At 36.8% G+C, this 24,817-nt stretch overlaps 1 protein-coding gene and 1 long non-coding RNA gene across 3 annotated transcripts; one reads left to right on the top strand and one right to left on the bottom strand.

The window, feature by feature from the left end:
- Positions 1–912: 912 nt before the first annotated feature.
- LOC122536534 (dynein axonemal heavy chain 5) lies at positions 913–24,817 on the bottom strand. Of its 2 annotated transcripts, none has more exons than XM_043668969.1 (34): positions 24,590–24,817; positions 21,576–21,815; positions 21,291–21,445; positions 20,983–21,206; positions 20,611–20,888; positions 20,352–20,525; positions 19,969–20,198; positions 19,639–19,838; positions 19,323–19,546; positions 18,934–19,109; positions 18,668–18,850; positions 18,132–18,530; positions 17,445–17,695; positions 16,810–17,055; positions 16,572–16,735; positions 16,040–16,291; positions 15,675–15,903; positions 14,783–15,456; positions 13,548–14,353; positions 12,621–12,828; positions 12,005–12,391; positions 11,524–11,696; positions 11,078–11,444; positions 10,786–10,980; positions 10,574–10,712; positions 10,221–10,497; positions 9,470–9,911; positions 7,713–9,070; positions 3,869–7,446; positions 3,554–3,780; positions 3,163–3,474; positions 1,863–2,314; positions 1,499–1,793; positions 913–1,299 (listed from the first exon to the last, which is right to left on the bottom strand). In XM_043668969.1, exons 1-34 carry the CDS (start codon positions 24,614–24,616, stop codon positions 913–915), a joined length of 13,929 nt encoding a protein of 4,642 aa, XP_043524904.1. In that variant the 5' UTR covers positions 24,617–24,817. The 2 variants fall into 2 exon arrangements, with proteins under 2 accessions (XP_043524904.1, XP_043524906.1); XM_043668971.1 differs by lacking the exon at positions 24,590–24,817 and adding an exon at positions 22,548–22,981.
- LOC122536538 lies at positions 1,297–7,536 on the top strand. Its single transcript, XR_006308412.1, has 4 exons — positions 1,297–1,441; positions 1,513–3,411; positions 3,540–3,676; positions 7,029–7,536. It is a non-coding gene; the product is annotated as an uncharacterized LOC122536538 (long non-coding RNA).

Genomic DNA, 24,817 nt, shown 5'->3' on the forward strand with positions numbered 1-24,817 from the left:
CAATTTATTGACTATCAATTAAAATATTTTAAATATATAATAGTCACAACTGATATTTAGTAATGTAATTAATTTTGAAATATATAAAAAAAATTTATAGTAACAAAATATTTTTGTCCTATTTTAAGTTGTAATATTTCTATTACAGTTTATATTTTTGCTACAAAATAATATAAGCATTTTTCTTTGATATTCCATGACAAATGATAATTGCTTTTTTAATAATGAGTATATTTTTCTAATTCAAAATTATTATAAATATTATAAAACAAATGTTGCAATAACATTAATTTTTTCTATTTAAAATTCTATAATAAATAGAATTTGACATATAAAAATTGATGGATTTATTAGTTTAAAAAATTTAAACCATAAAATCACTCAATAATTGTGTTTCATTTTCTTTTTTTTTTTTTTTTTTTACAGAATTCTAAATTTTCATTCCGAAAAAATCAAGATATATATAAAGAAATAATTTTTGTGCTGAGTATACCATCAATTATGTTTTGTACTTTTTTGGTATTATATTACTTCTGATTATTGCTTTAAGAAAATTTATTAAGGAATGAAAGCGTTTATATATCGCAGTGAAAAATAATTGGATTTACTTTAGAACTAAATTCTATAAATTCTAATTTATAACTAAATATCTTTTATTTTTATTATATTAAAATAAAATTGTGAAATAAGTGATAAAAATTTAATAAAAAATATTTTGAATTTTAAAACTTTAGTTTTTATATTTAATTAAAAAGAAAGAAAAGAGAATAATATTGAATATTCAAATATATTGAAGATCTTAATATTTTTTAAAAAATCTTTCGTTTTGTTAATCGACAGCATGTGATTGCAACTTAACGAATTAAATGGATATCATTAGAGTAGAAGGATGTGTGTTTGAAATATTTCATTTTATTTTATATCGCATAAAAGTGCTACACCTCGTAGCGTCCAGTGTCGAGGATTATGATCAGTTTCAAAATCTATAGATCCGATATACTTGGAATCTGTTCTCTGTGGTTTCCTATATATAGGGCATTCATAAAGTTTCGGATCCTTCCCTGCAGTTGTGTTTATTGCATAAATATAGATTACAGGCATCTGTTCATATAAAACTTTCGGTTTACTTTCTACTAATTTGCTTGTTTTACGATCAAGCGAAGCACCTTCTAAGAACAGGCCATGAACGTATACTCCTTCTTGTGGTGGATTTTTTATGTCTTCTTTATTATATCTTGTGATTAAATTTTGCAATACAACGGAATCAAGAGCCCAACCTTTATGTGCCCGAGTTACTTCCTGTGAAATATAGAGATTTCAGAATTGAACTTGCTATTTAGTACATACCGAACAGTAATTCAGAACGAGATATTACGAATTATACATTTTTAGTTCGTTCGAGACAGTCTATGTCATAAATAGGTGTCATTGTATGTTAAAAGTAAGTGTCATTTATAGTCTAGAAAAATTAATTTTTCGAAGAATTTATATATCTAACTTGTCGCATTGCAGTTAGAAATCCCTGAGGATTGAAGAACCCGGTCATCCAGAAGACCTTGGGTCTGCCATAGGTGATCCATTGTCTGAATTGGTGATCTCGTTCCAGAAGCTCTGTGTACCAAAATCCAAGCGTTGCCGATTCCCAGGAGATCTTCAACCATTTCTCCGGAATGCGAGCGTCGTACATTGAATCGAGTGATTTTCGCAAACCTTGACTCATCACGATGGTACCCTCGATAGCTAACTTCAAATCTGTTAAAGTGCTATGCACCTCTTTAATGACTCTGCTGATTCTGTAGAAATTCGATTGAGGAGCAAATCATCATTAGGTGGAAAAATGAGAGGAACCCAGGGAAATATACCTGTCGATTTCTTGTCTCAAAAATATATTCATAGGTAGCAGCGCACCCATTCGTTGAAGTGCTTCTTTCACTTCGAAAGAATTATATTGTTTCGGTAATTTGACCAGCATGTCATTAGCGAGTTTGTAGACCACATTTTCTCTGGTTTCACCACCTTGTGCACCCCCTTCTTTAGGCTGTACACTCAGAATTGTATCGAGTATTCCTTTTGCCGTGTTTATCTGATAAGTGATGTCCGCGTTTGGATGTAAACCAAATACTTCTGGTGTGTCCGTTGCATGTAAATTGTCGATATAGTCCAAGTATTCTTGGAGGTTTCTCGTCTGTGGCACTTTGTATCCACGGTAAAATTCGAAGCCAGGTCGTAACAGTACATCGCAAAACCAAACATGAGTAAACGTAGTTAACAAACGTTTGTCGAAGTCATCGGTAACTCTGCCACCGTATTGAACCTAAATAGATGTAGGGTAAGTGCAGGATAGTTCGACCACTGGGAGAGACCAGTCAATGTTAGCATTTTAACATTGAAAGAAGAGGAAAATCTGTCTCATTGAGATAAAACAAATGAGTCATTTCGTTGTAAATCTTGCTTCAATTGGCATAAAAGCGTATTTAAGTTATAAATTACATTTGAAGCTTTTAATAGATCTGAAAACTTTTGCATTGCAATTTTAATGATATTCGAAAGATGCTTACAGATTTATCAAATCTGCATAAAATTTTAATAGAATACACATGTATTCATTTTTACTTTACGTTAATAAGATGATTTTGGTATGGTTCGACCACTTTGATTCGGAACAATTCGACCATATTAAATCAATATATACGATAATATTACTACAAATTAACAAAAAATGCCTATTAGAAAAAGAAAATTGAAGAAGAAAGACATACCAATTAATTTTCTTATTCATTGTACTTTAGTCTCATCTGAATGGTTAGAACTGCAGGTGAGACTGGCCAATTGTAGCATTAATGTCTTTTTTTATTGGAAATGAAAAAAAATAATTTTATTAAAATATGATTTACAGATAAATAACACGAATAATATTTAAATTTGTCCAAGATAACAAAAATCTGAAAAAATAATTGTACAATGTTTTTTCAAAAGGTGGTCGAAACTTACCCTAAAATTTTCAGGTACAATAAATTTTTTATTTTCATTTCAGCAGTGTCATGTTTATGATATTTACAACGATGTATTAATTTAATGTAACATCATGTCAAGGACATAATGACAGGAAATATTTAATGGCAAAGTACTTTGACAAATAATTAAATAATTAATAAAACAGACCTCTCCAAGCATATAGCAAACAGTTGGCCACGATACACCTCTCTTTGGATCCATGTCGTCCAAATGGTTCTGTATAAATTGAACGGAAGCAGCAAAGTCAGCCTGATTAAACTCGTATGGTATGTTCCAGCCAAGAGGTCCAAATTTTCTACGTTCTTGCACTACTGTATGTAAGAACGCAACAGCGTATAATAAAGGTGGCCATTGTGACTGCGTGCTATAATCCAACATATCCTGCGTTACTCCTTGGTAAGTTCTCTTCAAGCTGGCTCTAATACCTTGCGGTGGTTCATTGGTAAATTTAATGGCCATCTGAAACGATGTTGATCGTATACGTAATTTTTCTAGATATTATTACATTCTATAAATTATTACAGCTGTAAGAAGAGACCTGAAGTAAACCAATGGGAAATTGCTGATGCACTTCGGTGGTCATCCAAAGTCTAAACGCCTCGTGGACAGTGTCTGTTTCAACCAGAGCGTCCATGACTTCCGTGCAAAAAGGAAGCGACAGGTGAATATTTTGCAACAGTACCCAACTACCAGTGTTCATAGCGTCTGAGATCAATCTTCGAGCGTGAAATTCTTGGCCTTGGCCCATGGACACTGATCGCAGTTCTTAAATATAAATTCCAGTATTAGATAAAATTGCAAACTTTTTCAGAAATTTCACATTTACATAAGCTACATTTCTCAGCTTGCTTACGGATTGATTTTTGTTTCGCCAGTGCAGTAATTTGTGGACTAGGATCTGATCCTATGGACAATATGCATATAAGCGGCGTTCTAACTTCAGACTCTAACCAAGTAGCTTCTAGATCCAAGATCTTGGTTTCCCCGTATTCCTTTCCCAATGATTCGATCACATATTTTCTCGCCTGAGACAAAGTTCTGTCTGGACTCCACGATCTGATCAGAAGCAATTTCCTGAACACGTCGAGTTTCTTCTGATAGCCGCAAGGCAGTTCCTCTTCCTCAGGTTTTTCTCTTTCGTACCACACTCGCCACTCTCTTTCGCTGAATTCGATCTTCGTTAGAATATCTGAGAAGGAGTCCAGTTTGCTGATCTCGACCAAATTCAGCCATGTTATGTCGAGGATCCACTTGAATGGTTTTGGCGTGACTGCGTTTAAATCCAAGGAGGCACCACCTTTGATGAAAGCGTTGAATTCCGCGTGAGAAATGACACCTCGGTGACAGTCTATCTTCATAGCCAGCATCAACGTGAACAGCGATTTGTGTCGTTCGTATAGACTCCTCAAAGTGAAGGCCCACACTTCGTAGGTAAGGTGACGAAGAATTATGTTTATTCGTTCGTTGGTGATGGGACTCTTCACCGATTTGGTGATGGAATTGTCGAATATAGTCAGAAACTGTCGCAATGAATTTTGATACATTACGTTCACGTTACTCATTTCCACAATGAGAAAGTACAAGATAGATCCTCTCGATGCGACAGCGCGGAATTCTTCTCGGGCCAGCATGATTTTCTTTTCTGTCAACGCAGACACCTTTAGTTTTTCATTGACCGATTCTGCGGTTACCTTAGTCTCTCTGAGCACGTTTATAAGCGCTTCGTCGTCCACTAAAGAGCCTTCAGAGGACGTGAGTCGATGTAACAGGGTGCTTTCGAGTTCCTTCATCGATCGTTGATTCGTCATCACAGATTCGAACAGGGCTACCCTTTCGGCCTCCAAATCTGCTTTTTCCATGAGGATCACTCTGCCAAGTAGCTGATCCTCCAAACCTAGCATCGTGACAGTAAAATCGATTATAGACGTTTTCGCTGAAATCTCTGGACTGTACGCGGGATTTGGTAATTTCGTGGTGATGTACAACATGAAACCGGGCATCACGTCGCACTCTTTGTCACCAACGATCACTTTCTCGATGGAGCCTGATTTGATAAAATTCTTCTCGAGCACATTATCGAGAACCGGATCTAGTTCCTCTGCAATGTCTTCTATCAGCAATGGCCTGCCTAAAGACAAACTATCTTCGAGGTGTGTTCTAAAATATTTGTGATTGAGAGACGTGATCTGTAATTCGTTCAAGCATTCCTTGTTCTTTATCCACATTTTTCCTTGATTTTGAGGATCGACTAACAAAGGGTACGAGGAGGACTTAGTTACGACAAGCGCGTTTTGCACAGATAATTCGTCGTTCGGTAATCCTTGGAGCGTCCATTCCGAGATCGTTGCGCTATCCACGAGCATGCTCGTAATATTCAGATTTTTAGTAAAAGGGATAGATTTCGTTGCCAAAATGTTCATCCAAGAAGACACTAGGCCGGCCCTGTACTGTTGATTGTACGGCCCGCAGTACGATAAGAAGCCAGTGGCTAGTAAAACATCTCCAACCAATCGTCCCAGTTGGATCTTGAATTCGCTGCTCTGCTCGGTCCAACGTATCTTCTCGCCACCTAACCCATTGATCAACGCAGTCGCGGCCGTCATTTTCCTAAGGCACACGTTCGCAGCTTCTGTCAACCTTTGTTTCTCCGAAACAGCCGAGTCGTACTGTTCCTTCACCGCTTGCAGAGCCATTTCTCTTTCTGATAGTTCTCTCTCGGCATTTGCTAAATCCTCCATGGCCACCTTAAGTCTTGCTTCTTGCAACGCCAAATTGGCCTTCAGTGGAAGGACCTCCTTATTCACCGAATGGAAAAACGACATGGCTTTCGTCCATGACAATAAGCCAGCCACGTCGCCGCAAACTCGTCTAGCTGTTTCCATATTGTAGTCCTCCATCTTGAAGTAAGGCTGTAGTAACTCGACCATCTCGTTGTTTATTATGTCCTTTGGATAATTTTGCAGTTGAAGCAGGAACGTGGTACTGGCCATTAACTTCAACGATTCTGCCCAGGAAGGCTTCGGACACGGCGCAGTTGTATCCGGAACGACCGGGCCAATTTTACGTTGAAACAGAATCAACACGCAGTCCATGATTCTCATAATAAGATGAGGCGGTCTGCCCAATTTCCTCACAGTGGCTATGTGAGCCGGTTTAATAGTGTTCAAAGCAGCCTCTGCTTCCTCTAACGCCGGTTTAGCTGCTTCCAGTTTCTGTTCAGCCAGAGCTTTCTCCTCCGCTATGCAAGCTACCAATTGTTCAGCTTTCTCCTTCACTTTTTGCACCTGATTTTTGAACGCTTCCGCTTGCATCGCCCTCTCTGTCACTTCCAAGAGGACGGTCTCTGCCTTTTCAGACGCTTGAACCAGTTCTTTCTCCATCACAGCCAGATCTCGTTTTAAGATCTCCACTGATATCGATGCTTCTTCCAGTTTCGCCAAGCCGGTGTCCATTCGCTTGGCCCCTTCGCCGAGTTCGTGCTGTTTGCTTTGGTAGATGTTCTTATAGCCACCGATGAAGTTTAAGTACGATTTTGGCGTGACGTGAGTAGCACGACGAAATCTTTGGAAATACTCCGCGGACGTGACAGAAACGATGTCTTGTATGGAGCCTAAGGCGTTCACCAATTCGACTTTCACTTCGCTGGTGCAAGCTATGTTAAAATCGTGTAGAAAGTGTTTGGCAACCAGGACTAGAGCATCCTTCGGCCAAGGCTGGAACCAGTCGATAGTGCAGCCAGATATAAGAGCTGGGAAACGTTGAGCACGATTTCTGAACTTCTCCCCGACCGGAGAGAAACAGAATACCACGTGTAAATTTTGACAGGTTCTCTGAAGAAAGAAATCCATCACGAGTTCGTTGTTGATCGTTCGTTTCGGATTCTCGCGTCTCAGGATGGGTGTCAATTCCGAGATGATCTCTTGCTGCTCGTCGCGAGTGAACAAGTTACTGATGACCCCCGAGCTTAGAATGTTGTTCAAGTATTCCAAGAAACCCTCCTCTTTAATGTCTAGATCGGTGAATATAAACGTGGTGCCCTTTCCTTGTGCCCCGCACGTTCGATACAAATATCTTAGATCTTCCAAGAAATTTGCCACGTTGTAAGATCTTGTCAGAGTGATTTGAAACGTTTTGTAACCGGCGATGAAGGACGATAACTTCGTGAGACTCTGCTTGCCAGATCCTCCAACGCCTACCAACATCACATTTCCTTTTGGATGTCGGATGACTCTGGATATTTTAACTAAGTGTAGCATGGCGTCGGGGAAGAAAACCAAATCCATGCCCGAGCCTCTTTGCATTTCATTGAATTGGGAGAGAAACATTTCTAATCTGTCTCTGAGAATTTGTTCGTCGTAAACCGGTTCGTAGACTTTTGGTAATTCGACGTCAGTGTCTTCACCTTCCTCACCAGTTGGCTCGGGAGCATCTCTGAAAATTATTGCGTCTATTGTTAATTATAACTTAAGGTAAATTAAGGTAAATTAAGGTAAATTAAGGTAAATTAATAAATCAAGTTAAGTAAATTAAATAAATCAAGTTAAGTTTGGATTATAGTTCCAAGTTAAGTTAAATTAATTTATAAGGTAACAAAGTTAAGTTAAATTAAGTTATAGCGTAAGTTAAAATTATTTAAGAAAAAATTTAGGTATGATTAGAACCGTATAGGCTAAATATAAATAATAATAATTTTTTACCTCATGAAATCTACGAATGCAGGACTTTGGTTGAGCATGCTCGTGTAATCTTCTCCCAACATTTCGTTAACAGCTTTTACAATTTCTTCATCGAACCAATTTTTATCCGCTTGTATGGTGAATCTGTCGCTGAACACGCGACTGCATTCGTGTTTCCACAGCAGCATAAGAACGCTCTGCTTGTCGATGACCGTGGACAGCGTACCGAGCATACCTTGCCAAATTCTCGACAGATCTCGAAGACTGAAGACATAATGAAACTTTGCCGGTGTGGGCAATAAGTTAGTTCTAGTCCTTTCCCAAAGTGTCCTCGTCAGTGGAACCATCTTCTTTATCAGGTTCCTGACTTCTATTGAAAATCCTCTTTTGGCATTATAATGACCCTCACCGAGGACACTGAAGATACGATCAATGGACGCTTTGTCAGGTAGCGTACAATTAAAGATGCAAAATTGTCTCTTTAATCTTTGAGGAATGTCGTTTCTTCCACCGCCTGGTTGACACATTGCTGCCAGAAACGTCATGTCTACGATGCTGGTGAAGTCTCCTGGCTTCTCCAAGGAATAAAACCCTTTCATATCCATTGTTTGACGAACAATCTCGTTGGTTACTTGATCGCCCCACTCGTTTATCTGAGGTAAATTTACATCGTCAATGAAAACCAACATCTTTTTCCCTTCTGCTGGCCCGAACGTGTTACCTAGACGTTTCTCCACGTAACTTTCTATGGTTTTCTGAAACTGATACGGACTCGTAGCCGAGCTGAAGTTAAACGATCTGCTCAACGTGGTCTCCGGGTTCGCCTTCTTCATGTACGACTTCATCATGACAGTTTTCGCGGATCCTTGCTCGCCTATCAGCAAAACTGCTTTATCTTGACGACCAATTAGATCGATTAAGTACTGTATCCTCACGTTGTCGGGGATTGGAACCAATACGTTGCTGTAATCAGGTGTCGAGTACTCTGGATAAACGTAGTTGGTCACTATGCTTGTCCACGTATCCCATTTACCCTTTTCAGTGACGTAGAAATCGAATAATTTCGCCTCAGGATGTTTTTCTGACATTGGCAAGTCTAGACTTTCGAAATTTTGTCGCAGGTAACAGTCATACTTTTCTCTGTCTGATGTTTCTAACAACGCCCCTATACCCCACACTAAAGCGAAAACGTAGAAACGTTTTAGATGTTCGGCTGTCATGGGTTGTCGCTTCTCCTCTTCTGTTTCTTCGTCTTCTTCCTCTTCTATGCATGCTTCGGGTGGAATTAAACCCTCGAGGAGACACAACATCTGTCGCACTATATTGGATTGTAGAACGTCTATGGTCAGTGATAAAGCTTGGGTGCTCCACGAATAAATCTGTAAAAATATCCGTACGTAGATGTTATCGTGATATTTTTCATATTGACTGATTGATTCTTGGTATTTCGTACAATATGTTTAATATTTTTATATTAATTTTTTAATGATATATGAGCAATATTTTTACGATTTCTAAATATTATCAGTCACATTGAGAGAATGTTATGGCACGACAAGCACAGTCAAACACGCACGAATTACTTGAAGAAATTTTTTTTTTTTATTATTTTGAAGATTGTTATAAAAATATGCGATAATGAACATAAATACAAACATACAGTAAGGCATATTTTTCTTCAAATGTAGACTTCTTTATCAATGTTTGAAAAATATAAATTTGTATAAACATCTGCAATTTAATTATAAATAATATTCCCATCAATTAGATTCCCTTACCTGTGCAAAAGAATCTGTAAAACATTGACCGAATACTTCCTGTTCCAAAGGTGTCCGACTTCTCAACCAAGCAGTCACCACAGGATCCCAATCCAATCCTGATGAACTCATGTACACCATCCCGTTACGAGATACTGTCGCTGGACTTGCATTATCGATATTATGAGGCTCAAAGATGATCTTACAGTTAGGCGACATCGACAATCGGTCACCATTTGCAAGAGTCAATGTTTTATTGTCGTCCAGTACAGAATTCAAGTTCTCGATCCATATACTGTCAACAGGTCCGTCAAGAACCATCCATACGTGTTCTTCCTCTTTTAATTTCAACGTTTTCCTCCACAAAGCTGAAAATATCCCGTCTGTCCAATCATTGGTCGCCACGTCCAATCGGCCAAACATTTGCGCGGCTGTTATACTTTTTGGGTTCATTCTCATCTCTCTGTAAGATATGATATTGAATTGGTCTATTATTCCAATTTTGCGTTGCGTTGAAATATTTATAAATAGCTGTGTGCATACGATGATATAGAATAAAATAATTTCTATATGACAAATTAATTTTTATTCTGTAGCGTGTCAAAGAATATTTTTAAATTTGATTATTTGTAGACATCGCATTGCATTGAAGCTACCATCAAAGTTTGATATAGATTTACCAGACAAAATGTAATAAGAAGATTTGCAAGTTTTTTTTACTACAATTTTATATTATATATTATTTAAAAAGTATTTTTAAGAATGTTTATACCTGTGGAAGTCGCCGCACTGCGTTAAAGCTTTCATCAAAATATGTATACAAGTGGTTTTTCCTGCACCAGTCGGACCTAGGGTCATTATCCCGTGTCTCACCCTTTGTGTCTCGTATAATTGTATCAATTTCAACACCCACGGTGGATGGTATATCAATCCAGCTTCTTCTACTTGTTGATTAATGGCAGCTTCTAATTCTGGATAAGAAGTCTTTTCAAGGGCCTGATTTGGAAACAGATCAGCCACCAATGAAATGAACAATGGTTCATCCTCGTCTAAAATATACAACGTAGTTAGACACTTTATGTTGTATAGTTTTTTGCAAATAGTATACTGATATAATTAACGTACCTATGAGTTTCGAAAGATTCATATCTCTTAAAACACGCATAACGATCGTGCTCTCAGAATCTTTAGAGTTTACCCTTTTAGACGCTCCTAATGTTCTTAGCACGGATAATATGTTTCTTAGGCCGAAATCGTAATGAACCTTCGTGAATAAGATGTTCATTGAAACTGTAATTTACATTTGAACGACTTCAATTCGCATCGAAGCGAGTTACCTGTTTCGTAAGTTGTTCCTCGCAGAGTTTATACAGAGTGTAAAATTTCCGAGCAAGCGTGATATTCTCTAGAAAACCACAACTGGCTAGTTTCACTCGAATAATGATTTGTCTATCAGGCACCATCATAGCGACTGTGCGGAATTGTATCTTTAGATTCTCCGGAAGTTCCTTTCTGCCAGCATATCCGGGATTCTGCAACGTTTATTTCCTTCATTACATTTTTAACTCTTAAAGTATGTCTCATCTTAGTAGTCTCGTTAAAATTAATTAATTAATTGACTTTTTTTACCATTGTTATAAATATTCCAAGCTCAGGGCACATGTCTATCAAATCGCCATCTGTAAAGACGAACTGCTTCTTCTTCTCCTTCTTCGCCGCCAGGACAACTGCAACTTGTTGAGCAGCGACAGACAACACCGGTAACTCAATTCTGTTGAATTCATCGAAGCAACCCCAAGAACCGCTTTGTGCTAGTCCTTTGTAGATTCGTCCTAATCCTCTGTAATCCATTTGATCAGAACAATTGAACACTACTACATATTTGGCCAAAGTTTTGCCCATATCCTTGACAGTTTCAGTTTTGCCTGTTCCGGCTGGCCCACAGGGTGAACCACCCATAGACATTGACAATGCTTGTGCTAAAGTTATGTAACATCTAGAAATATAAAATAAAAAGGTAACTAAAATTTTAGATTAAGATTCATTGTTATTTGAATTTCTCTTCACATAGTTACCTGTCTGTTAATGGAGTAATCACAAGTCTTTCTGTGCATCCTAGATATTCGTTTTGATATGTGAAATTTACGTCTGTTATGGAGATCGACGTTTTGTCGAGGTCTTCTTTGAAGTAAAATCTGCATTGCTTCAACCATTCAAAATCGTTCACCGATCTTACATTCAAACGACACTGTGCATGAAAATTCACAAATTAATGTTCTTTGGGGGCGAGTAAAAATAGAATTTCATTTATTGAAACTTGTAATAGAAGCTTTTACTAATCTCTAATGGTCGAAGTGAAAATTTTATTTTTGAGAAAAATAAGACTAACTCTTTATATTTTTTTATTGTCTAAAATAATAATTTTATATCAAATGTTGTGTTTTATTTAAGCTGTTCTTGTTCTATTATTTACTTGAAACATAGTGCACTGCTACTTATGAAATATTTCACATTGTTAATATGAATAAAATAATTGATTGGTTTCCTTTCACTTACTAATATATCAAATATATCACGTTGGTGTACGTGAATCGTTATCAAAGTTTCAAATTTCGTCCTCTCAATTTTCGCGAGATCTCTGGTAGTCTGATCGATCAACGTATTCAATAAATCCAGGAATCGGTTGTTTGTTTCCGCCATAATCTTTTTATCCGCACGAGCTTGGGCCAAAGCTAGCTCACTGTCTCTAGTCCAAATCATCTGTATTCCCAGCAAACCAACCTGGGCGGGCATTTTGTCCAAGAACGTAAGCAGATTAAAGTTTGCATCGTTGATCATGGCATGAGACTGCCGGATTATCGAGTGCAAGGATTGTTGCGACGTTTGCAAAAGTTGCGTTAACCACGTCTCCACTGAGCCTTCTGCTCTTACAACCTTCTCCAGCTACGTTTAAAAAAATATCACTCATTGTTATTTTTGACAGAAATTTGTTAGTAGTATTAGAAATTTTGTCTATAATGAATTTTTCAATTTTCTATTGCGCATTTATGAAAGATTTAACGGTGACAAAATCCATATAATACGTAGAAACAGATAAAATGTTCAAAGTGTAGAAAATAAATTTTTTAAATTTTTACATGTGTTCGCGAAAGTATAATATATGTAGGCGTACCAAGATCGTTTCACCTTCCGACGAAATAATGGCCATCATTTTGTTATACTCGATATCGTGAAACTTTACATAACGCGTATTGTCGAAGATAGACAGCAGGTGATTCTGTATCGTATGAGAATCGGAAGCTTGACCAAGTATCTCCAACAGAGCAGGATCTGATACAAAGAAGAACCTTGGAAACATCATACGCTTCTTTTCTAGATATCTGCAATCATATTGATTCGTTGTAATAATTACATCTTTGCTAGTGTGTAAAATAAAAAAAATTGTTACTTTGGATATATTTGAATTTAATTTGCATTTATATTGCTACAAAACAACGCATTTTATAAATCTTATATCGTGAATTTACGTATTTATACATTCGTCATTGTAAGTATGCATAGGAACTGTCTGACATATCATGGTTCGCGGACTATTCTACTTGAAGTCGCGTAACGCCGAGTTGGACTGTTGTTTCTCTTGAATAATGTATCTTTATTTGCATACTTTACTAACGTACAATATTTTCCAAAATGAACTAAGATACTCGCATGTATTTTTAAAAAAACACATAAATAAACTTTTATGTTCTTTATCATATTATAAACTTGTCTGTTCCTTGACGCTTTAATTTCTCTCTGTTGTAACTTTTATATGTCAGTCTATTGTTCTATTATAGTTCTATTGTTAATATGATGAATTTTATGCATTCATAAGAAAAGAATCAAAAAGAATATACATAGACTACACATAATATATATAAAAATATACAATCTCCGGCTAAATTTTACTGTAGTCTAACTTATATTATTATTAATAACCTAATTAATTAAATCAATTATTATTAATTAATTAAATTAATTATTATTAATTATTATTTATTAATTAAATTAATTATTATTATTAATTAATTAAATTAATTATTATTAATTACATACACACCCACTAAGAGATTTCTGACACAATTCAAGCTGCTCCTGCAAGTGTGGCAAAAGTTGCTTCAGCAAATCATCTCCCACGCAACATGGCACCACTCCCGGAGTCTCGTGCGCTCTCTGCATGATTTTCTGCCAGCTCTTATCGATCTTGCTAAACCGTTTCGCTTCTTTCGGCAATTGTTTCGCTATGTCACCGCCAACGAACACCGCTTCCAAATAAACCCACATGTTCTGCACCAGCAGCCATCTTTCCAAGATCTCGTTGGTGTTCGAGAGATCGTTGAGCCACTGCTGTATCTGTTTACGGAATGGCGCGTTGTATCGATTCGACATCAACGATCCAAGCACCATCAGACTGTCTTCCAGTTGGCCGATCGTCTCAGCAGTGGTATCTCCCCTCAGTAATAATTCCCCTCTATTGTTGAACGTCATGAACGTCAACTCGTGAGAGGACCATTCGTTCACCACGGTCCTCAATTTAGCTTCGATGTCCTTCTCTTTCATAGCCGAGATGCAAATGTCCTCGATGTCTTCTTTATACTTCAACAGAGGCGCCTCCAGGATATTCTTCAGGCAGAAACCCTCGCTTTCGAGGTCAAAGGAATAGCCCGTCACTTCTACGATCCTGTGCCAGTGGCGAGGTTTCATGGCTTTGTTGGCCATTAATTCCAGAAGCGGACACATGTCGTTAAAGTCGTCGATGGTCTTTTTCAGGGCGAAGAATGCTGGCCATTCTTTCAAGCCTTTCGGAAGTTTGCGGCAGCGGTTTTGGAATTCCATTAGCTCGTTGTTTATGTCTTCGATATTTACCTGAACATTGCCTTCGTGTTAAACGTGACGTAAAATTATTTCGATACGTTACGACGAACGACACGTGTCGTCAATATTAAGTGTGATACGTGATCAATATCTATCGCGAATGATTATTACCAATACAGCATATAAAATTTAAAATTTAAAATTTTCTCATTTAAATGTTAGTTATTAGAATTATATAATTTGAATATATTTTGATTCAATGTTCCAATTTTTATTGAAATTAAATTACTAATTACCGTATTTCTGACGAAAGAGAATTAAGAAAATTACAATTATTCTATAAAATTTTGTACGAGTTACTATTCATACAGAATGAGTCATAAAAGTATTTGAACACTTGCCACAGAAAATTCTAATAAATACTTTCACGAGTCGCTTTAGATGTTAATTTTTGAAAAAAAAAAAAAAGAGATACTTCACCTCGCCCCACGGAATATCGTAGTAGCTGTTCACTCTATCGATAACGTCATTGTACAATTTGTACAATTTCTGAAGTAAATTCAGCTCCTTCCTAATTTGCGACAGTTCAGGATAATCGGTCGTAGGCAAACCAAATAGTTCTTCACCGCTCTGATAAGTCTGCAATTTCCTCCACATGCCATCGAATCTGTTCTGGAACAATATCTGTCTGTCTGAAGCTTCTCTCGGACTGAGACCCGGCTGCATAGGCCCGGAAGATCTATATTCCTCGCAGTACATCCTGCTATCTGTACGAAAGTTCTCCAGATTGTTTCGAAGATCTTCCTCAAACTGCGGCTGCAGCCTCAGCAACAACACGTGACTTTCTTGGGCTCTTGCGAGCAGCTGTTGCCACGTATACCTCAAATTGTCCACCTGTTCCAGACATTCTTGATCCACTGGCACTTCATACCTCGTGACGATGTTGAAAGCCTCCTCGATCGGATCGATTTTCAGCTCCATGTCAACTTCCTGCTCCCGAATTTTCTTCAACGTGTCCATAATAAGCCGCACGTCGTCGAGATCGCGTATCTGACGATCCAATTTACGCTCCATTTCGTTCATTAACGCGTAAACGTACTCCATTTCGCGTCGATACTTCTTTTTCATCGCTTGGCCAATTTTGTGCGTGCAGGCTGTGAACATTTGCGTCAGAAAAGTAATTTTTTTTTCTTTTGTATTTTTTGCAGTAGCTTATTTTAGCTTAATGATATCTATTATTCTTCCGAAGTGACGATTGAGGGTCAGAAAATGATTGAAAAATAATTTTGTTTCGCGAAGCTTTAGCAACACATTGCACGTTACTTTTTTCTACATTTAAATTTTCTACAACTTGTGTTGATGTTATTTTTACCCTTGATTTCGGTGTACAAGCCATATTTCAGTTTCTCCGTGGAGACAGCGATGGAACTTCCGAAAATGATCGTGTCAGGCTCGGTTGCTAAGAGATCTTCGAGTTCACTATGCTTTCGAAGAGTAGTCTCGAATTCGGACAAAGAGATCTGTAGCAATTCCCGCATACTTTTCTCATTCTTCCACAGAAACTTGTACGGCTTCCATCTGTCGATAAATTCTACAAGGTCCTGCAATAATTATTAGAAAACTAGTATCGAAATGAAAAGTATATGAAAGTTGTATTAAGATAAGCTATACGTGACATTGATTGATAATTAATAATTCATTGCAAAATAATATTCACGGAAATGTATGATTTATTACCGATTTGAACTCTTGCATACACGTATTTAGTATGGATAACAGTTTCATCACTTCCTTGTTGTCCATCACCATGGCGTGAAAATTCCGTTCTTGAACAGGAAACATTAGCCTCTCCTCAGAGATAATTTTGTACAATCTTCGCCTTCTAACTCTTGGATCTTCCGGTTCCTCTTTCTTCTTCGCTGCTTGCATCTGAGCGCGCATTACGATGTCTGCGAAATTCTTTCTTGGATAAACTTGACCCCATGTGTTCTGCATTGTTAAAAAAATATTTCGTATTACGTGTTTAAACATAGAAGCTATTAGTATTAAAATCATCAATTCTGAATTTCTCGTAGAAATTAAAGTTAAATTTATGTGAACTTTTATGAAAATATACGAATAAAATATTTCTCCTTGTATTATTCATTCTTCCACATACCTTTCGTTTTAATTTGTTTTCGCAAAAGTTTATTGCTAATTGTTGGTAGTTCCAATATTTCATAAAACGAAAATATTGCACGGTTCCATATTTTTTAAAACATATATGTACCTTATTAGTTCTAGAGTTCCATTGCGACACTCCTCTTGCAACACCGACAATAGTTTTCCCAACCAAAGTTAAGACTTCCTGCACGTCGTCCAAGCTAGGTTTCACGGTCACTACCGGTATCATCAACGTTGCATGAAGCAGAAATATTGGACACGGTGTCTCGTCTGTTCGAAGAATAATTATTAATTCACGCAAAACTTCCGCCGATGTATCCATATTTCATTGAGCAGAAAGGCACCTGGATCGATTTCTCGAATGAATCGCTTCCTAATGACGTCCAATGAACTTCTGGTGACCTTTATCAGAACATCTACGACCTTTCTGGAGTAATATCTTCTCATTTCGGTCACGGCATTTCTAACCATGTCTTGCATTCCTTTCGGTAGACTACCAGGAGTGATCAACAGCTGATGAGGATCGTCAAACAAATTCCACACCAAGGACCAGTCTTGTTGGACTGTTTGCTCTACTGTTTCTTCATTTTCTGTAGCCACGTTGTGTAAATAAATAAATGAAATTGTAAAATGTATCGTATAAAAAGATGATAAGGATTTTTATAAAGAAATTATTCAGAAATATATTATGCAAATAATTTATAATTTAAAAGAAATAATTTTTATAAAGGAATTATTCAGAAATACATTATACAAATAATTTATAATTTAAAAAAAAAATACAGGGAATTATCCTCTTGTAAAATTTTATAGAAGGATCTAAGAAAGATCCTTAGATTACAAAAATTGCATTTGTATGATAAAAATATAAAATTTAATTTTTGAAGAAATGTAGAAAAATATAAAATTTAATTTTTGAAGAAATGTAGAAAAATATAAAATTTAATGAAAGAAAAGTTTGCGAGATAATGTGCATCACCTTCGGTATTGAAAAATTCGAATTGATTGGAATTAGCGGCTCCTTTGAAATTCTCTGCCGCATTCTTAACGAGATCCAGCACTTCCTCTACAGCCTCTTCCACCATCATACTCTTGCGATATAAATCTACCGCTGCGAGTCTGCATACTTCTTCGGTCTTCTCTACGAATTCTTCTATGGTCCAGAGTTGATCAGATTCTGGCATAGAATGTAATGTTATCTTCTGCATAGCTGTCAATACTTGCAGAATCCTTGCAACAGACGAAAGAATACTTGTATATTTACCGAATGAAAACAGACAGACTTCTTATCATTAAAAAATAAATTTCAATGTTGGTACAATTATTATTAGACTGTGGGATTTTATGAAAATTTAGTTTCATCTATTAACTAAACTTAATGTACTTTTTCATCTTTAAATTTATATGTATAAAAATTCTTAATTTAATTATTATATATATGTTAAATTAAATTAGGAATTTTTATACATTTAAAATCATATATATCTATATGTGTACAAAAAAATACTTTTTTCTCATAAGAATTTGTATAATTTGCAAAACTAAATAAAGTAATATAAAAAGTATAAAGCACATATATAAGCAACATAAAACATGTCTGTCTTAAAAAAAGTCTCACAAAAATTAGAAAAATATGATTCACAGAACATTCACACAGAAAGTATACCTATTATCATAGACATCGTGAACCCTTGTAATAAGAATATCAAACTCCTTGATCTGCTCTTTCGTGTTCTGATAAAATTCTCTCCACTCTGGGTTGGTCCAATTCAAAGAAGTCAAACCAGGTTCCAGCAAGGATGCAACCCGCACCAAATGCGGTAATAACAACGGTCTCACTTCTAGTTTCACGCGTCTTGCCGTGAACACGAACTCTTCGATCATCAGTTGAAGAGAATTTGTCACCAATGTAAAGTAATCTTTCTTTGCCAGGATTGTTAATGCGACGATAGGTATTTCGAGGTTCAATTTAGCCAAGCAATCAGCCTCTCGGAGCAAAAGAGTGATGCGACCTCCTAAATTGACTTTGATTTTTCCTGTCTTCTCGTCCACCGTCAGCAAAGGCCTGGATCGATCATATAATATATTTATTTATTTGAATTGGATTAGAATTGAAAGGGAACCAATTGATCTGTTAAACGGCGAGGAAGTGTCGAAATAGAATTAATTAATGCGGTTTCTCGTTGTAAGAGATTCAAATACCGTTTCAAACAGTCTTCGATGACCCAGGAGTTCTGATGAGTCCAGACTTCAGCAATGTCCGACTTATACTGGCTCAAAATGCTGAGAGCGTGATTATATCTTTTTTCTAATTCCACAGTCAGTGGAAGATTTTTGAGGACTGGATGATTAGAGACCGATGTAGCCAATTCGTCCAAGTGTACTCTAAATAGAAAATAATTCGGATCGGTGACAGGAAAAAAATGAAAAAAGTTAGATAATAAAGGATAAGATTTTTCATAATTTACTTCAACGAATTTGCCCAGGTTAATCTTCCAGCGATAGCAGGCATGTGTCTCGGCAACGGAGGATCATCCCTCTGCCTTTTGAATAATTTCAATATCCTGTCCACCTCTTTGTCACAATATTTTACTACTATGTTGTACTTTTCATCTAGTTTCGTTAGCGGTATTTTTTCACTGACCTTGGGAGCAAACAAATTAATTAAAATATCAAACACTTAAAAGATCTGAAAATTAAGATATCAAGGTATTAATAAATTTATGAAATGAATAATTTTAAAATTGGCTCGGACACAAGTTAATTTGTAATTAGTTTTGCATGCAATAAGTGTATCAATCGTGATAATTGTGTAAATTCTCGTGCGTTATTAGTCGACAATAATGCATCACTTCACTTTTTCGAAACGAGTTAAAAATCGTATACCCTGAAGTGTTTCCCAAACGTCCGCGTAATTGTTTTCAATAATATTACCGATGTTCTGTTTTAGGGTATCGGTTTTTGTCATGAAGTCGTTGTAATCCGTGTCAAATTCACTATTCCTCGGGTCCAGATAATCGTAACCTTTAGTGGTAGCAATTTTCTCAGCCTCTTCGAAAGTTCTTATAGCATCGTCCAATGCTATCGAAATAAAAAAAATCAAAAGAATTATACTCGCGGCACCTATAAATTAAAAATGAAATTATATACCATCTATGAAAATTATATCTCACCTTCTCCCAATAAGAGACCCTCCATCCTTCTTTCGAAAAGGCTTTTGTAATCCTGTATCAATTCGAACATAGTCAAAATCTTTCTTATTCTGTCGCAAAATAAATCGAACCTTCCGAACACGTGAGTCTCTGAAAACGAGAACTCCTGCTCGGTTACAGCTGGAGAACATCGAACCAATCTGTAAGTTTCTCTGTAAGCCCTAGAAATTATTGATACTATATATAAAAAAAGAAGAAACGACAAATCAGCAAGTAAAAAGTTTCTACTATGATTTTGAAACATTCTGGACACATCAATTTTTCTTTCATACGTCAAAAATCAGACATTACTTGTTCAGTTTTAAACAGTGCTTTAGCTTCGATCGTGCAACCGCACGATCTTGACCCCAAACGGTTTCTCGACTCCTGTTCGTGACATAATCTCGACAAGCAACGATCATTTGGTTCGTGATCTTTATCATTAACGAACTAGTTCGTTCCGACGTGTTGTAATATCTCGAGACACTGTATATTAAACGAACTGTTTGCAACAACGACACAAGGGAATCTCTCATTTTCACCTGAAAAATATACTTATATATATATATTTCATATGGAGGTTTAGAGTCGCATCGACTGCGAAGTCTTTAGCGACACTTATACATTAATCGAGCAATTATATTATAATATAATTATATTCTATGTATACGTGTAACGATAACACGTTATCTCACTGGATCATCCAAATACAGACAGTGGCAGCATTTTTCCAACGCCTGTATAAACTTAGCGTTGTCTTTAGCTTCGTTGTAACAATATGTGACTTCATCCTCCGCGTCGACCCAATCTTTTATCAACTTCGAGCGTGCAACTTGCAAGCAAAGAAGCGACATTCGTATCTCGTGATCCTGAATATTTGTACGTAAGCATAGTATAAATGATCTGTTTATTGTTGCGTTTGATAAAAACGCGGCATGGGAATGCAAATGAAACCTGAAGTTTGTTGACTAGCTGACTGAATTGGGCTCCTCTTCGTTTCCAATATTCCAACTCTTGTTGAGGACCGGAATTATCATTTTCTCGCTTCACCTGTTTGCTCTCCACCATGAAGTCCTTCAATCTCTTGATCCACGCTCTTACTTTCTCTTCCACGATGTTCACGGCATTTTCTTTGGCTACAAACGCTTTCGCTTCCTCGAAATTATGCACTTCATTCATCAGAGCTACGTCGTCGTCGAATATACGCCCTTCGTGAGCTACTTGTTCACACACTGCAGAAATATGGGAAATACGTTTTTTATATAGTTATTCCTTTACTGTTAAAAATCAATGTGCATGTTTCATTTGTATCTTCATAATTGTTACCTTTTAGAGCACTGCAGAAAGATCTTAAACCAGGTAACAGAAGGCTCTTAATCATCGGGCAATCGTCCTCTCCTTCAGAGCCAGGGTGCGCAAGAGCATCCATGAAAACATACTCCACCACTCTCTGTATCGCTGTTATTATTCCCACCTTCATTGTGTCTATCACACCCGTATAAAGATCTTTCTGGAAACCTTCCTCGGGTAATTGTTTCGAGACATTTAATCTAACGAAAGTTCCATGCTTATATATCAGTGAAACGTAAATGCAAATTGCATTGTATACTAGGCACATTATATTATGTTTGTACCTGAACATATAAATGCATATTCCAGTGCAAGGAACTTGCCACCCATCGGTGAGAAACAACTTCATTTTGCCTGGTTCCTTCACTTCCTTCTGTTCCTTCACTTTTGGCGCCGACGTGTTCGGGCCTGGTCTGGAGGTCGAGGTTTTCATTTGCATCTGCAGAAAATATAATTCCACAGTGAATCTCTGGACCACTGATGAATATGAAATATGAAAGTGCAAAAGTTTCAGCTTTTCTCTCTCTCTCTCTCTCTCTCTCACTCTCTTTTGAAAATAAAGATTTGACCATTTCTGTGGGACGCAGAGGTTCAGACTCCTCCGCTTCCTGATAATACCAGACGAGGGTGGATTTCATATGGGGCAGAAACAGTTGATTGATTTCGTCGAGCATGTCCCCTTCGAAAACGTGATCCATGACCTCGTGGCGGGACAGCTGCGTAGCGTCCATCAAGAGTTGAAAGGCAAATTCCAAACGGGGATCCATCTCCCCACGTCTCGCCTTTCTCTCGCATTCTTCTCGCCGTTTCTACGAAGAATGGCAAGAATATTATTGTCGTAAAAAAATTATCGTCCGCGATATTAATTCTGTGTTATGCCCCGTGATCGTAGAGTCAGTAGTAGCGCTCTGTCATCGGTCGGACATGAAGCTGCGCGTGTACCTTTTTCTACTTAGTATATATTATTTATTGAAACTGTGTCGCAGTTTGAACAATTTGTGAATTATTACGATTCACACGATAATTGTTGAATCATTGCAAAAATTGGTGAAACTATATTATGCGTTCAAGTTACAAAAATTGTTTAATTCCACAAGGGAGGGATTTTATGAACCTACGTCTGTTGGAAAAAAGCTTAGATCTATTATTAATAATTATCTAATTTAATATTAATAATTATCTAATTAATTTAAGTATTTAACTCAAATGTTCGAATAATGAATACTGCAATTACGACGACGTTTCATTGTTGAATAATCTGATGATCAATAGATTGTAAATTTTCATGCATTTAAGAAAAATCTGCAAGATGCAAAAATGCATGGAACACAGTATGAAAAATTACGTAAAATATTCAAAATTAAATATTCATAGGCAATGCAATGTCTTATTCGAGATTACAGTTTTTTAACTGTATTCATAAAAGAAAAAGAAGTGAATCTGTAGTAATGTGACTTGCTCAGTTAACAGTCAAGTTAACGAAATAGAAATATTACAACGAAGTAATAAATTAATAACGAAGAGGAGAAAGAACGATCAACCTGCAGGACATCACCGGTTCCTTCTTCGTCACTGCCTTCTTCAGAGTTCTCTGACTTTTGTTGAATCAACAAGGCAGGAGCTTGCACGAACATATTGCCGAACGAATTAAACAGCGACAAAATTACACGATAGGCGACAAAATTACACGATAAACGAATGGATAACGCGATGACGGGATTCAACGATGATCGTACTGGCAGACTGAAAGGGTTTCTAAATGGTGTAAGGAACGAACACCCAGTGCCACGAGTTCGTGTCTGGTACCGCCCTTCTACGTATCGTTCGTGTCGTGTGGGAATTTCCGCGCGATTCTCTCGACGGTAGTCGATACTGATATAAACTGACATAGTGTGGTATTCTTCTTCCGATGTCGCGAAACAGTTGCTACAACGGTGAATACATTGACAACAATGGTGAATTACATCGTGCACGTTTTAACAGTAGAATTACCAACGATTAGAGTAGAAAATTTTCATTTCATACATTAAGAAGAAATTGAAGTGCGAGAAATAAGAAAACGTTTGCGATACAATGAAGAACACAAGCTCCTATTGTCACTTCTTATTACGAATCTTAAATTATGAATTCTAGTGTTAAGACTCTGGTCATCAGTTGATTTTGCTTTACATATTTTTTGAAATAACGATTGTCCTAATTATTATACAGTGAGTATTTCTCATTTGAGGATCCAGTAGCTGGTGGAGCTAACATTTTTGGAACGAACATTACGTATGAAGTATTTGCACGTAATCTCGTCTTATGAAATGTTCTTTTGCTTTTGTCTTTCTTACTATTTGCTAATAGTTAAATGGTGGTGGCGTAGATTCTTTAACGAAAGTTGAACGATATTTTTTATGTTTTAAAATTTAGATAGGTGCCTCGTATATAGTGTTCTGTCATCTTTTGCAGTATCATTTGTATTTATTGCATGGATTGACTCTGCAAAAAACAATTCAATTAATGGTACATAAAATACTGATTTCGCATCAATAAATATAATTGCAAGCACAATTATTAGCGCTGGTATTATTCTACACGTGTAATGTATATGTATCTTTGATGCTACAGTTATATTATGTGCTATATATTTTGTTTGTATAAATACAATTATTATTTATACACGTAGCAATTAAATGCATATGCCATAATAAAAGATGTATATATGGCACAAATAAATGCATTAATAAATACTTCTCAGAGCACATTCTAAAAATAATAAGTAAAATTAAAGTTAAAAGCAAAAGTAAAAATTGGACTGGATCACTATATATAATATTATCTATTTAAAGTTAATTAAAATTTAACGATTGCAATTTCAATCGATCACCTGCGGTATTATAAATACCTTTCAGTTCATCCTCTTCGCTTGTCAACAATTTCATCTTTATCGATGATTGGAAAAGGAACAAATTACTCACGAAAATTGCACGTTCCACGCGATCGGTTATATTAAATAACTCAGGTCGTTATCAACAAACAAACAAAACTATTATTTTCTGCATGATTGTTCCTTGCGACTCATCGATCAAACCCGGTACTAAATACGATTCGTATCGTATTAGCTGACGAGCACGCGAATATCCACTTAACACGAAGATCGAGAGCAACGTTTATCGTTAATCAATCAACGTGCCAATATTTGAACAACATTCGCTCGTTATATCTCGGTTATATTTCCCGAATTTATCGGTACGAGCCTCGATACGAAAGGAACTGTGTGTTTCTTACTAGCGTAGGAATTTACCGCGTCGATTCACGTGGACGCGATAAAATCAAAATCACACGAGCCTTAAAACGAATCTCGCGTGAAGCAACGGTGAAAATTTGGAAAGCCTGGAGTATCGTGCTCGTTATCTAATCGAGATCTAAGGGCACCAATCCCGAAAGAACAATCCGGCCAAATCGTTCGTGCGAAATGGAATTCTTATTTACCATCTCCTTGGCAACCGCTCGTTACCGCGTTAATTACCATGTTAATCGTTTAACTTTGTCCCCAACGCGAAACACCCGTTAATTCAATTCGAACGTCTCCCATTCTTACTTTGGCTTCCTCGGTGGTTTCCATCATCACCAATTACAGATTCTTCTTCTCCACTCTCTTCCTTCACGCTTCCACGATTTCGAACAACCCACGCCCTTATGCAGTCCACGCCGTAATGCGACATTAACTCTGTTACCAAGTCTCTTAGCTAACAATGCTTTCGTGTCTCGCTTCTCCGCCACCCCTTTGTTTCTACTCCCTACTGCAGCTATTAGCTTGTATATCATT

This window comes from Frieseomelitta varia, unplaced genomic scaffold (assembly GCF_011392965.1).
Source record: "Frieseomelitta varia isolate USP_RPSP 00005682 unplaced genomic scaffold, Fvar_1.2 scaffold_845, whole genome shotgun sequence".
NCBI classification, from domain to species: Eukaryota; Metazoa; Arthropoda; class Insecta; order Hymenoptera; family Apidae; genus Frieseomelitta; species Frieseomelitta varia.

Bases quoted from the DNA above. Each gene is read 5' to 3' on its own strand.
- LOC122536534 (XM_043668971.1), bottom strand. From the start codon at position 22,895: ATGTCAGTTTATATCAGTATCGACTACCGTCGAGAGAATCGCGCGGAA. The intron at 20,889-20,982 runs GTAACAATTATG...ATATTTCTGCAG, and splicing joins TTTCTGCAGTGCTCTAAAAG to TGTGTGAACAAGTAGCTCAC. The intron at 20,526-20,610 runs GTTTCATTTGCA...ACAAATATTCAG, and splicing joins AGCTAGTCAACAAACTTCAG to GATCACGAGATACGAATGTC.